This window comes from Callospermophilus lateralis, chromosome 1 (assembly GCF_048772815.1).
Source record: "Callospermophilus lateralis isolate mCalLat2 chromosome 1, mCalLat2.hap1, whole genome shotgun sequence".
Classification (NCBI taxonomy): domain Eukaryota; kingdom Metazoa; phylum Chordata; class Mammalia; order Rodentia; family Sciuridae; genus Callospermophilus; species Callospermophilus lateralis.
In genome coordinates this window covers 66,639,850-66,654,565 of record NC_135305.1, presented here as the reverse complement: position 1 = coordinate 66,654,565, position 14,716 = coordinate 66,639,850, and the positions used below count along the sequence as shown (strand labels likewise).

General features: G+C 35.9%; 1 protein-coding gene across 1 annotated transcript in view; it reads left to right on the top strand.

Moving 5' to 3' along the window:
* The window catches only part of Elapor2 (endosome-lysosome associated apoptosis and autophagy regulator family member 2), a 152,134-nt gene that overhangs the window by 112,967 nt on the left and 24,451 nt on the right, over nt 1–14,716 (top strand). The window contains exons 9-12 of the mRNA XM_076862582.2: nt 6,130–6,310; nt 6,880–7,008; nt 13,375–13,465; nt 14,275–14,377. Coding sequence (XP_076718697.2) covers nt 6,130–6,310; nt 6,880–7,008; nt 13,375–13,465; nt 14,275–14,377 — 504 coding nt within the window. The remainder of the gene's footprint in view (nt 1–6,129; nt 6,311–6,879; nt 7,009–13,374; nt 13,466–14,274; nt 14,378–14,716) is intronic.

Genomic DNA, 14,716 nt, shown 5'->3' with positions numbered 1-14,716 from the left:
CTCACTCACTCACTCTTAGATCATAGAAGTGAATTCAGCATTTTTTCTATTTTTGTTTGTTCTAGCACTTTCATTTGTTCCACTTTTATATTTTTAAAAGGTATTCTGACTTTGCTGAGACCAGCCTAATGATTTGCCAGTAGTTTAAAGATGCTTCACAGTTTGTTCAACAACTATGTTTGGTTCTCTTTGTCCTGTGATGCTCTCTTTGACCTCTCTTTCCCTTTTCTTGGAGAAGATCATCAAATTGATTAAATAGGAAAGCAGCTGTTGAGGTATATATATTCTGAATTTAGAATTTATAGGATATACGTTTCTGTATTTATTTTCAATCTTATTTCAAAATAAATTGCTTTCTGCCTATAGAGGAAAATTTTTTGAGGAAAATGCTAATAGGTAATTGGAGTTATTCTAATCTTGATGCTCTCATTAACATCCTAAACATGTGGAATGCCTACTCATTTATTTATTTAGTGAATCTATACTGAGCACTGGTTACACACAGAGTACTGGGTGATAAGGGCAGAGCTTAGGATAGAGAAAAATGTGAACATCTTCATAGATGTGGAGTTTTCTAACTTCAGTGTGCATCACACTCACCTGGAGGGCTAAAATGCTTTTTTTTGTGTTGCAAAAAGAGTGATTCTGTCAAGCACATAGAAAGCATATACTCTTAAATATCATAAGAAGGTCTGACAAGATTTCCTGTCTATACTTGAAATTCCTACAGAATTTTGTGCATGCCTCTCTTGATACTTGGTAATCATTGGTTTGATAGAATTTTGAAATCAGATCACTATATTGCAAATTGACCATTTTCTCCACTGATCTCTCAGCTTCCTATAGATAGAGAATGGTTCTTACTCATTTAAAAAAAACATCTCTAAACTAGTATAATAATAGCTGGCACATAGGAGGTAGTGATACATGTTAAACAAATGAACGAGAGACTTAGTAAATAAATGTTGATTATGTTGATTACCACTTTGTATATTAAATTCTGTCCTTTGGATAAAGCTTGAGAAAATTTTGACAAAATGGGCAAAATGTAGTGGAGAGAGGCCCATATATTTTATATAAAATATGATTGAAGAAGCTGGGGCTATTTCTTTTAGTTGGGGAAAGACAGTGGGATGGAAGAATCGTGTTCATCTTTGTGACATTTCTTACATGTCTTGCAGAGATTTGGTCTTTCTCAGAGGATACCCATGACATATGTATTCCTCTTGGAAATGATGATGATGACAATAATTATAGTAATAGTAATGATAGCATTACTACCAAAAGACACTATTACTATCATGTACATATTTGTGCATGTACTCTCGTCATATCTGTGTGTCCGACATTCAAACATTTCCTCCTCTAGTTGTTTATTTCAACAGGTGGGCACTTTAAACATTATTATTCCCAGTTTGCTGATGAGGAAACTGCACACTGAGGTGAAGTAACTTCCCTAATGTAACAGCTAGAAAGTCTTAAGGCTGGAACTCTCACCCAGATTGTTTTCAAATCCAGTGCTTTGCATCCTCTTCATGCATTTTATTTTAGATATTATAGCAGTTTGTGAACCTTTCTCATCACTATTAGTCTATAATCTCTTTTGGAGTGAACAACTTGTCTTATTATATTTAAATCTCTCACTATGCTTTGTTCTAATCTAAGTACAGAAAAATTTCCTAAATAGTTATTTTAAGCACGTAAGGAAAATATTAGAAAGAAGAAATATACTTTTTAATGTTGTTTCATGAGTCAAATTTTGGGCTAATCAGGTGATCTTACAGAAGGTAAATTCCAGCCAGAGGTAATAGTGTTCGAAGAGGCATAGCTGCCCACTCCTAAAATGACATGTCTTGTCAAATAGGGAACTTTTTGCAAGGGTAGAAAAGCTCTTGGTAGGGAAGGATGATTTAGAAAGAAGCCTTCTTAGAGGAGGTGTTTTAGTCAACTTTTTTACTATTCTGACTAAAGGACCTGGTCAGAACAACTATGGATGAGGGAAAGTTTATCTGGGGGCTCACAGTTTCAGAGGTCTCAGTCCGAAAGTGGCTAGCTCCAATCCTTGGGGCTCAAGGTGAGCAGGACATCATGGTGGAAGAGTGTGGTGGAGGGAAGCAGCTCACATGATGTTCAGAAAGCAGAGAGAGAGACTCCACTTGTCAGATTACAAAAAAATATATACCCAAGACCATGCCCCAATACCCATCTCCACCAGCCACACCCTACCCACCTTCAGTTATCACTCAGTTAATCCCCATCAAGGGATTAATTCACTGATTGGGCTAAGGCTTTTGTAACCTAATCATTTCTTCTCTAAATCTTCATGCATTGTCTCACACATGAACTTTTGGAGGACACCTTACATACAAACTATGTAGACATCAGTCTCCATGCACAACTGCTTTACTTTTGAGTTCAGGAAGTTTGTGGATCATAAGTTGCTACTTTTTTTGAATCAATTTGCCTTGTACTTTCTTTCCTTTTTTGTGATATCAAAGATAGCACAAATTATTGCAAATGCCCAGTATCTGTAACATAGTACTTCTGAATGATCCTGTAGAGATAAGTGTAGGAGATATTTTAAAAATAGGGTATTTGATCTGACTTTGTTTACATAGGATTTAAGCAAGTTAAATATACCTGGACCTATGTTGCTTAATTAGGATGGTAGGGAAGCAATAAGGGTGTCTGAACGTGTTTAAAATAAAAATTTTAGTCTTTAAAAAATATAGAAATTTTAAAGAACAGCTTATTGAAAGAGAATTCTCACATAATGTATTTTGTCATTGGGCTGCAGTGCCTTGCCAGGGTAATTTCTCCTGCACGGGAGGGGATAAACCTCCTGAGAAAACAGTCTGAAATAATTAGTGAAGAAATAAAAGACAGAGTGAAAGAATAGGTTTAAGGCAGAGCACGTGATAGGCCTAGCCCACACAGGAGCTGGAGCTACCAATTGAAAAATGGCTTGGATGGTTTATTTAAGGGGGTGTATCAAAGGCAAGGATAAGGTTTCAGGGGTGGAATCTTGCTTCATGATGTCTTGCAGTCAACAGATTGATTGGCATTTTGGCAGGTTACACCCATCTCTGAGAGCTTGTGTGGCTACAGGAGGTCACCCCATCTCTGGTGTTATGTGGGACCTGGCAGAGCCGAATAGGACTCACATGTATCTGGGCAATCTTACCAGCACAATTGCCACTGGAAGTTCCCAAATACCAGATTTTCCTATTCAGTGGGCGTCCATGCACATTCGGTCCACACATAATCCATGTAGGGCTCTTGACAATATTTTAACCACTTAAAGTGTGCAATATGGTGTTTTTAGTATATTTATCATTATCTAATTTAAAACATTTTCTTGCCTAAAGTTCTGATGCGAACCTCCAGTTAAATCCCTGTGTTGTCATTGAGGAAGATGACCACCAAGGTTGTCAAGAGCTTAGAAAGGGAAAAGGAGATAACCATATGGGAAAACAGAAAAGCAGCAAAGCTTTGTAGGAAAGGAATTCAGGTAGAGGCTTCCATGTAGCTAGGTAGATTGAGGACCTACTTTAAGCAGGCGTGAATATTGAACATGATTTTGAAAGAGGAGTCAAATACAACCTGGCAGCATCTTGTGGGTCATTCAGGAGACAAATGAGGAATGCCTTTAGCAACTGGAAATATCAAGGTTTGAAAGAAGCAGGGGGGCTAGCATTAACTTGCTTGGCTGAGACCTCCTGTGCCAGAATAACCTAGAGCACAAGGCAGGTAGGTTAGTGGCCATGGGCAGACCCCTTTTAAAGCACATGTAATTCAGCTCTGATAAATTCAGTCAATCTATAAAGGGTTAGTACCAGGCAACATTTGAAAGAAGAAAACAGTTACTATGGGCAAATTCAGTCTCAAAGGTTGCATATATGTTAGTCCTCCTGGACTTGAACTTTATTTAATAAGGGAGCCAGTTTCCAATAGATTCCTCTGTGTGTGTGTGTGTGTGTATGTGTGTGTGTGTGTGTGTGTGTTTTAAATTACAGAAATACACAGAGGCATTGTACCTCTTTTGTAATCTTAATGGCAGTCTGGTAAATTTTACTCTATTAGGGTTGTGATTTCACAAAAACATCTTATAATTATATATCATAGAATGAATTGTTGATTTTCACCTGCATTATAAGCCATCTGGTGTTAAGTGTCATTAATATTAATTATTGTCTTTCCTAGTCAGCTGAAGTTGAAAGCATCTGTTTCCATTAGAAACAGAGGCAGAGAATCAATCTGCCATGTGAGGCAAGGGGCTTTGTAAACAAAACTTTTGCTGCAGAGTCAAATGTAAAATTTGACTAATCAATATTTAAATGCTTAAAGGTAGTGCACATTTTCTAATTTGTAAAAATTTAGTTTGCTTGCATTGGAAGTTATATGGTTAGCTGACTTCTCAAAATGGATTTTTATATCTTTTATCTTTGCAAACTGTCACTCCTTGACTAGTTCTACTTCACCATTTGCCAGTTGTACATGGCTTTTGAGTGGGTTATTTAACAGCTCTGATCTGGATTGTTTCCTCACTTCTAAATAATATACAGAGTGATTGTGAAGATTATATGGTGGTGCACAGAATCAACACCCATCCCCTGCATGTGGTTACCAACTATTCTCAACTGTATAGTAGCTCACGTTTTTATTAATGCTGAAATAAATCAGGAAATAAATGGACCAGAATTTGAAATTCATTGTTATTAAGCCAGAATTTTAAAAATCCAATCCTTGAAATGTAATGATGTTTCATTTTCTTAGAATCACTGAATTTTACATTGCCTTTCCTGAGGAAAGTTGAGAACCCATTATAGAGATAGTATGTAATTAACTTTTTTAGCTATTTAGGAAGCCCCAGCTGGAGCTGCCATTATTTTATAGATGGTAACAGAGGCCTTTGGGTGAAATGGCTGGTTAAAATTTATCATGATACAGTTATAAAGTGAATGTGAGAAAATGGAGATACAAAAAAATATTGTTTATAATCATGTTGAGACATAATTTTATAGCATTTTCGTAAGCATCCTTGTTCACTGGGCAATCTACTCTTCCTAATACTTGAGAATAAAACTGAGGGAGCTAAGGGCTTACTATACATAATTTTCTACTAACTAGAAATAATTGTGGAAAATTGCTTTTAATTTTGATTCTTCTGGTTCAGTAGTAGACTTCCTATGGCAGAAGTTGTTTTAAAGGATTAAGAACATATTCAGCAGATTATTAGACATATGGGAGAAATGTTTAGTCTGATTTTCAAAAGCTATATTTTGTTATGAAAGAGTTTGTTTATTTTTCTGTTTACATCAGAATACCTTTTTTCCCTCATGGAACATATCGATTTTGTTTTAGAATAGCTAATTCATTTGATATTTCTGGTTTCAAAGTGAGACTATCAAGTTTATGATAACAGTTTTTTGGGTTTGGCTGAGTTAGTTATTATATCTTGTTTTGTGTGGGGTGAGTGCAGGTGTGGAAGAGGATAAAGGATGGGGTTTAAAGGACTGTTCTCCCTGAGGGTAGAGGCTGTCTGAACCCTTAGGTTCAGAACACATGAAACAGGACCTAGAAGCTCCAGAGAAAATAATTTAGCTATAGCTAGACAGACATCAAGTTATTGAAAAAGACTCAGAGAGCAACAAATATTTGTGAACCATTAGGATTGAAATAGGAAGCCTTTTCTATTCATTTTGAAAAATGATCTTTTGCCATCACTGTGTGCAAAGTATGGTGTGATGTGCTGTGGCTAGAGGATAGGGAAAGTGCAGTGGAGGTCTCAGATGAGAAGATAAAATCACTGCGTAGAAACCCACAGTTATTGAATAAGGTGAATGACTGGATAGAAGGGTAAGGACAATAATCAGGTTATCTATATTTTAAAAAGGGATTTCATCATGACGAACTTCTGTGTATGTGGACCCTAAACTGTGTATGTAGCTTAGGGTAAAAACAATCATAAGGAATGGTCATTTCTCCACCAAACTGCTTTTTCTGTTATTGTGTCATTGATATTTTAGATTTTCTTCAGCTAGCACTTCTATTCTGCCACTGTTTTCCCATTTCCTAGGCTCCAGTATAGTGTTTTTGTGATAATGTATGCTTGCTCACTTTTTATAGACGCAGATAATGTACAAGTGGATAGAACCCAAAATCTGCAGGGAAGATCTCACCGATGCTATTAGATTGCCCCCTTCTGGAGAGAAGAAAGATTGTCCACCTTGCAACCCTGGATTTTATAACAATGGTTCATCTTCATGTCAACCCTGCCCTCCTGGGACCTTTTCAGATGGAACAAAGGGTAGGATGTCAGCGGTCCATGAGTGGAACCTGAAGCAAAATAAACTTGTTGGACTATTGTGACTTTATTCTAAATTGTTTTTATGGAAGAATTCTTTTAAGAGACAATTTTCTTATCTTATTGAGACCGAAAGTAGATAATAGCATTGTGAGACCACAATGGCTTATTTAACATATGAAGTGATCTGTTTTAATGGCATGTTGTATGACACTCTCTCAATGGAATAAGTGTAAGTTATGTGTACACATATACTGCAGAACAGTATACCACTATGCAAGCAAAAATGCCAAATATATACCCATACCCACACATTCTACCCAGAATTTTTTCCAGATCACTTTTTTAAATTTACCAATTTTTAAGGAAATTGATGGACCAATCCAGATTTTTTTCCAGATCACTTTTTAAAATTTACCAATTTCTAAGGAAATTGATGGACCAATCTCTCCCCTTTCCACCTCCCTCTCTGCTTATTATGGTTTTGTGATGCTTAGAGGAATGAGAAGTTGTCCAGCTGCAGTTTAATTGTTTTTTTTTTTTTTTCTTTTTGCCCCACTTGTCTTCTGTAGAATGTAGACCGTGTCCAGCGGGAACGGAGCCAGCACTTGGGTTTGAATATAAATGGTGGAATGTCCTTCCTGGCAACATGAAAACTTCCTGTTTCAATGTTGGGAATTCCAAGTGTGATGGAATGAATGGTGAGTTCAGAGACACCATATTGGCAGCAGATACCATTTTTTTTATAGACTCAGCTCTTTAAAACATGCCAAATATAGGCACAAGAAACTTCAGTCTTATTCAGCTATGTGTCCATCTTCCAGGATTCACATTAAAACAGTAAATACAGGCAGATGACCTTCCTATAAAAAACATAAAATGCAGCAGTTATCCCCTTTTTTGTACTTTTACTTTCTGCAGTTTCAGTTACCTGCAGTAAGCAGTGGTCTAAAAATATCAAGTGGAAAATTACAGAAATAAATAATTTGGGAGTTTTAAATTGCATACTATTCTAAGTAGCTGATGAAGTCTCACGCCATCATGCTGTGTCCCACCCAGGATGTGAATTATTCCTTTGTCTTGTTACAATGCTGTTCAGCTATACAGTCTGTCCACTGGTTACTTGGTAGCCGTCGTAGTTAACAGAGCCACTGTGCAGGTGCCACGTGTTTGTTCAAATAACTCTTTACGTAATATGGACAATTCAGGGATGTCAAAGAGAAGGTGCTGAGTAGTGATGCTGGCAGTTCAAATGTGCTTGAGAGAAGCCAGAAAGTGCTTCCTTTAGGTGAAAAGGTAAACATTCTCAACTAAGTAAGGAAAGAAAAGTGTTGCATGCTGAGGTTGCTAAGATGTGAAATTGTGAAGGTAGAAAAAACTAAATTTGTTCTAGTATTGCTATTTTATTTCAAGCTGCAAAAATTACAGCTGCAGTGTATGATAAGTGCTTAGTTAAGATGGAAAGGCATTAAATTATGGTGCTCAGTTTTATCCAGTTTTAGACATCCACTGGGGTTCTTGGAACATGCCCTGAGAATGTATTAGTTTTGCATTTTTTTTGGAGTCAGTTTCAAAGTAGATATTGAAGATCACCATTTATGATTATAAATACCAGTATAGAATTGCCAAGGTAACAAAATCTGTGTTGTTTACCCTAAAGAGGAATACGTCAGCATCTCTGTCTTTGGCTCAATACTGTGCCATGGTAAAGGATTTATGATCTCAAATTCCCTTAACCATAGAGTCTGTGAGTGTGTTAATTAAATACGTATGATCCCCACTAATCAAAAACTTGAAAATGTGGCTGAGTTCTGTAGGACTGTTACTCAATATTATTGTTTCCATAGTGTTTGTTGGTTGAATGAATCACATTATCAACCTATGTATTTTTTTTTTAAAGAGAGTGAGGGAGAGGGAGAGGGAGAGGGAGAGAGAGAGAGAGAGAGAGAGAGAGAAAGAGAGAGAGAGAAAGAGAGAGAGAGAGAGAGAATTTTTTAATATTTATTTTTTAGTTCTCGGCGGACACAACATCTCTGTATGTGGTGCTGAGGATCTAACCCGGGCCGCATGCATGCCAGGCGAGCGCGCTACCGCTCGAGCCACATCCCCAGCCCACCCTATGTATTTTTAAACTTGACACTAGAGACTGGTACTAAAAATACCAGGGCTTTACACTGAAATGCATCCTTTAATTTTATCAGTTCATTAGTATTTTTATCAGCTTTCCTTTCTCCATATTATACTTGTTTATTATGTAAACACACATGCATGCGCACTAACACAAGGCACACTTTTTAAATGCATATGCTTTAAGTGAGTACCTTGCCAAATAGACACATTTGGGATATAGGAAGTGATATGTACACATGGATAGTGAGATTGGCAAATAATATGTCTTTAAATAATATTGATTAAACAGATGAGTGAAAGAGGGAAAGATAAGACCTTAATATATCAAATGTGAAATATTCCTCTTTTTAAACCAATAATCCCAGTTTTAGGAATTTATCCTGAGGTTAGGGGGGGAGAAAAAATATCACAGTTATTATCTGGCTATGAAGGTTTATGTTCCTAAAATATGTCCTGTGATTGAATTCTAAGTATATGAAGTTAAAACCTATTGAAAAAATAAAATAGGGAGGACCAGAGTATTGAATGAACTATAAAAGGACTAAGATGTGTGTGTGTGTGTGTGTGTGTGTGTGTGTGTGTTGTGTATTCACTTGGTAGATGAGATTACATGGAACTTTTATATGATCTTACCAAGGCTTTACTCTAACTCTCTATGACAATATTGATTTACTTGCTTACTCTTTTACTTAGAAGGTATATTTTTTTTATATTTCCATTAAGTTTTAGAAATGTTAAATTATTTTAAAAGCATGAAGCTCTGTTGTAGTAGTGTGTGATAATGAAATAGTAAAACAGTAAAGAACACAAAGATACAAGGTGGTATATGTTTCTGTGATGTCATAGCATCAGCCTTGTGTGAGGAGCAGCACTCCGAGGAGGACCCAGTGAAAGGTGGACAGCCCGCCTGGTGGGACAGCTGCTGCCCATGGTGATGGAGTTAGAATGGGTGTGGTTTGACTGACTTGACTGTGTGGCTTGGAATGCTTTGAGGCTCATCGTTCTCAGTATGAATTCTGCATAGTTTTAGAACAGATATGGAGAAGTAAATTTTTGTGTATTGGAATTATGTTTAAAAGGAATTCCAATGCAGTCATTACATGGATTCTATATAAAAAATAATTTTACAATCTGTTTCAGGAATTTTTAAATCCTATTTTCCAACTCAATAGTAACTTCTGGGGATTTATACCAAGGAAACAATGTGATGTAAAGAAAGAAATCATATCAGAAGATATTAATTTTAGTATTTATAAGAGGGAAAAGAGGCAAAAACTAAAATTTCAACAATGCAAGTATGGCTAAATAAATTATGTAATAACCATCTAACATTATTAAGTTATGAAAACTAGAAGAGGATTTTTAATGAGGAAATATTTTTGATATAATGATTTGAATAGATAATGCTAAATGAAAAAAAATCAGAAAATAAAATGGATTATATAGTAAGTTTTAGATGTATTAAAGAAAAGTATACAATAGAAAAATCACTGAGAGAAACACCAAAATATTGAGGATATAACTTGGGGTGGGAGGTTTCTATGAAGTATGAAATTACTTCGTTTACTTTGCTACATTTGGTATGTTCCTCATGGACATATATTGCTTTCAGAATCAGAGTAACAGCAGGAGATATTGCTTGAAAAATATATCCATTTGACCCAATAATTTCTTTACTGAGATTCTTTTTAATAGAAATACCTAAGTACAGAAAAACCACCAAATGTATTCATTATATTGTCATCTATACTAATTAAAGGCAAAAACAGTCTAAATGGCTAAAATGGATGTGTGGTCAACATTGAATGATTTGGTAAATTGTGAAAAATCAATTTTACCTGTCTAGATCATAAAATGTTAATGTAGTTACTAACATATTGATGAAGTAAGTACACATAAAATACTTATGAAATGGTTTTCATTTATAAAACGTGATATTCAAGGTTATCTGCAGTGGAGCTCAGGGTATAAAAGCACACATGCACTGAAGGACAGTAAAAGAAACACCTCAATTATTAATGCTGGTTGTTTCTGATAAAATTTAAGTAATTTTAGGTTTCATCTTTGAAATTTTTTGTAGCCTTAATATTTTTATAGGAAATATAAATATGGTTTTAAAAAACAAAAATTTCAAATATAAAGTGTATATAGAAAGATGGAAAGTGTGAAATTTACTTAGAAAAAACACAAAACTGCACATGTAAAAATGCACACATAGACAAAACCTGGAAGGGAATGTCTAAAAATTATAACAATTATTAGGGTGTTAGTTTAAAAGTAAATGGTTTTTAAACATTTTTAAAATTTGTTTTAACTAGTTATACGTGACAGTAGAATACATTTCTGTACTTTGATATATAATATATAGATAGGATATAATTTCTCATTTTTCTGAGTGTACATGTTACAGAATCATATTGGTCATGTAGTCACATATATACATACAGTAATAATGTATGTTTCATTCTATTGTCTTTCCTATCCCCACATTCCCTCCCCTCCCCTCCCATCACTTCCCTCTGCCTAATCGAAGGTAATGCTATTCTTCCCTAGTGGCCCCCCACACACACCTTATTGTGAATTAGCATCCGCATATTAGAGAAAACGTTTGGCCTTTGGTTTTGTGGGATTGGCTTATTTCGCTTAGCATGATATTCTCCAACTCCAACTGTTTACTGTCAAATGCCATAATTTCACTCTTCTTTAAAACTGAGTAATATTTCAAGTTTTTGAGATCATTTTAGCTGATAGTGTTCTACATAGTTGTGATGATTACAAATGGATGAAATGACAACTGCCTCATAGTAAAAGGCAGTGCTTCCTAGGTTTCTGCCAACTTTGATCTGTTCTACTTTTCAGAGCTCTGGTTTAACATTCCTGAGATATGTTGTACAACACAGTGACCATTAACCCCATGTGGCCATTGAATACTTGAATTGTGACTAGTTCAAATTGATGTGTACTGCAAGTATAAAATAGCAAAAGTATATTCAGTGTTTCAGTATGAAAAAAGGTGAAATGTCTGCTAATTCTTTATATTGATTACATTGATCTCTTTATTTTGTGTCGTTGGTGTCTTTCTTGCTTAAACTGGTATGGGCATATTAGTTCCCCAGGGAACTGCCCAATAGAGTCCCCTATCTGGATGGCTTAAAACAACAGAATTGTATTCTCAACATTTTGGAGGCCACACATCAAAGTTTTACTGGGTGATGTTCTCTGAAGCCTGGAGGGGAAGATCCGTTCTTGCCTTTTCCAGCTTCTTGTGACCCCAGGTGCTCTTTGGCTATGGCAGTTTAGTTTAACTCTGACCTTTCTTCTTCACCTGGCTCTCCTCCTTCTCTGTGTATGTCTGCGTCTTCACATGGTGTTGTCCCCTGTGTGTCTGTCTGTCCTTATTTCCCTCTTCTCCTGAGGATACCAGCTGTTTTGGCCCATCATAATGACTTCATCTTAGTTTTGTTTTAGCTGCCAAGCCTCTATTTCCAAATAAGGTCCTGTTCACAGGTATTGAGAATTAGAATTCCAACAAATCTTTTCTGTGATTCAAACCATAGTAATAAATGTTCTGTTTGACCTACTGTTTGGCTAGAGTTGTCCTGAGAGTAGTAGCAGAGTTCTCACAAGGTAGTGCCCCAAACTATACTGACAGTGGGACCAGTTGGGATTCCAAAGAAAGAAGCTCTAGATATTAGAATGATCAGTCCAAAACACTTTTTAGGAAAACTTACAGACTGAGTGTTACAACATAACTTCCCAAAGGCACAGTGAGTTTGGAAGATTCTACCTAAGTTTTTCTACATTGAGGGTTAGGACAGAGTTTACAGGAGGGTTTGAGGAACCTGGCTTAGGGACAGGGCTGGTTTATTTCAGAGTTTTGAACAACAGTGTAAACACTGTATCAGTGCTTGGGAATCGTCACCACCCCTGGATTGGGTTCAAGCTTGCTGGAAAAACATGCATCTGACCAGGCCGTGGGATGGTCAAGGAATTCTGTATTTCTTGGTCAGGACACAGAGAACATGGAAAACATGGAGGAGTCTATAATAGGCAATATGGAAACACAAGAGATGTTTCCTTTCACAGTTATAGTAATCCCTTCCAAGTACTGTTCTCTTGATATGCCTTTTAATCCTTTCTTTTCTTTGTCCTTTCCTCCTCTTCTGTCCTTCTTCGTGGCATTTCTGAATGTTAGGAGGCATTCTTAGGAAGCATTTGTGAAGTCTTCCCTTTCACCCTCACCACGTAATAGCAGTAAACCTAAATGCCTCTCATATTATCTCCTCTGCAGCCATGGGTATCTCTTCCACTGGACCAGTTTGGTTTATGGTTATTTAACTCTTAGCATTAGGAGTTGGTTTGCTTTTTTTTTTTTTCTTTTAACCACCTGAACCTTTAGATAGCAGAACAATGAGCACTTAGAAGCAGTAGATTAGTATATATTATTTAAAAGACTAGCTTGATTGAGGTCTATTTAACATGCTACCTTTCTATAACTGTTGATTATGTGTTTCAAAAACGACTGAATCACCAATCTAGCACTAATATAAATCCTTAGTTTCTTTCTCTTACTTCTTGAAGTAGTGGATATTGACATTGATTACTATAGACTAGGATTTTCTATCTCAGTGTATTAGAATGAATAAAGACTGTTTAGTTTTTTTTTTTAAAATCATGCTTCAGTGAGAAAACTATTGTTGGTTTTACCATTAGATAATTTTATGCAGAACAGTACATTCATAAAATCTTTGTTGGTATCTACAAGTTTCCCTATGTATGCAATTTACAACTGACTTAAAAACAGGGAATTCTTTTGAAGTATTTCTAACTTTGAACATAAACACTAATTCCCTTGTAACTTTTACCTTAAATAAAACTATTTTTGAGTATCATTAATGGAATTATTACTAATAAAAATGGCTTTTTTAAATTCACAGGTTGGGAGGTGGCTGGAGATCATATCCAGAGTGGAGCTGGAGGTTCTGATAATGATTACCTGATCTTAAACTTGCATATTCCAGGATTTAAGTAAGGAAAACCAATTCTGATTCCTTTCTGTAAGAATCTTCACACCTGCTTCCCTCTAGAAATATGGCTGCCATTATTGCATATATTATTGCAAATATTAGTAAAAATAAGCTGTCGCAGAATTATGTATTAAATTTAGGAATATCTGTAGAATCAGTGACTGAGAAACTACAAATGTTTAGTTGTATGTTGTTGGAGTGAAGCTAAAAATTTTTAGAATAATACATCAAAAGCTATAATAACCATTATTCTTGGATGCTTAATGAAGAGTCTTAGCCTAAGTTGTTTGCAGGAATATTTTTTGGTTTATTTATTTATTTTCTCAGTTCTACCTGTAAAGGAAGATGTTGCAAATTGATAAATCTCATTTTGCTTTAGTCCCCCTTGTTGAGATTTCCCTGTAGAGGTCTTTATTTTTTTTTAAATAATTTTTTATACCTTTATTTTATTTATTGATGTTTATGTGGTGCTGAGGATTGAACCCAGGGCCTCGCACGTGCTAGGCGAACACTCTACCGCTGAGCCACAACCCCAGCCCTAAGAGGTCTTTATTCTTGCTTTAGGATCAGTGGGAGCATATACAGCAGGAGATGCAGGCATATTTTCATGGCTGTGTAGACCTCACCTTAGAACAAGGGGGTGGACTTGCAGAATCTGAGTGAGGAGGAAGTTGTGCTTTGGAGGAAGCTATAGAATAGGGAAGAGAAGAACTACGTAGTTTTCAACTTAACAGGAAAAGTGGCTTAATTTTGTTGTAAAATTGTATTTAGGACATAATGTAAATATTGCAATTTTAATCTGTCAAATAGACCACCAACATCTATGACTGGAGCCACAGGTTCTGAACTAGGAAGAATAACCTTTGTCTTTGAGACCCTCTGTTCAGCCGACTGTGTCCTGTATTTCATGGTGGTAAGTAGAAGAGAAGCTTTCAAAGGCAGATTTCAGAATTCTTATAAGTTTCTAGAAAACATTTAAACATGTCTAAAGAAGTCATTAAGAATTGTGCAAAATAGCCCATAAAGAAGACATTTATTCTTCCTGGGGAGAAATAAGTGAAGAGGCCCAGGTGACTGATAAAGTCCAGGGAATATTAACCTGTAGAAAATTCCTTTGTAAAAATATGCACCAGCAGAATGAAAATTCTCCCTTAATTACCAGTCAGCAATTTAAACTCTTAGGAAGGAGAAGTGTATTAATAAGTAAGAGCAGAAAATAATGAAGGTGTGGAGCATTGGGAAAAAGGAAAAT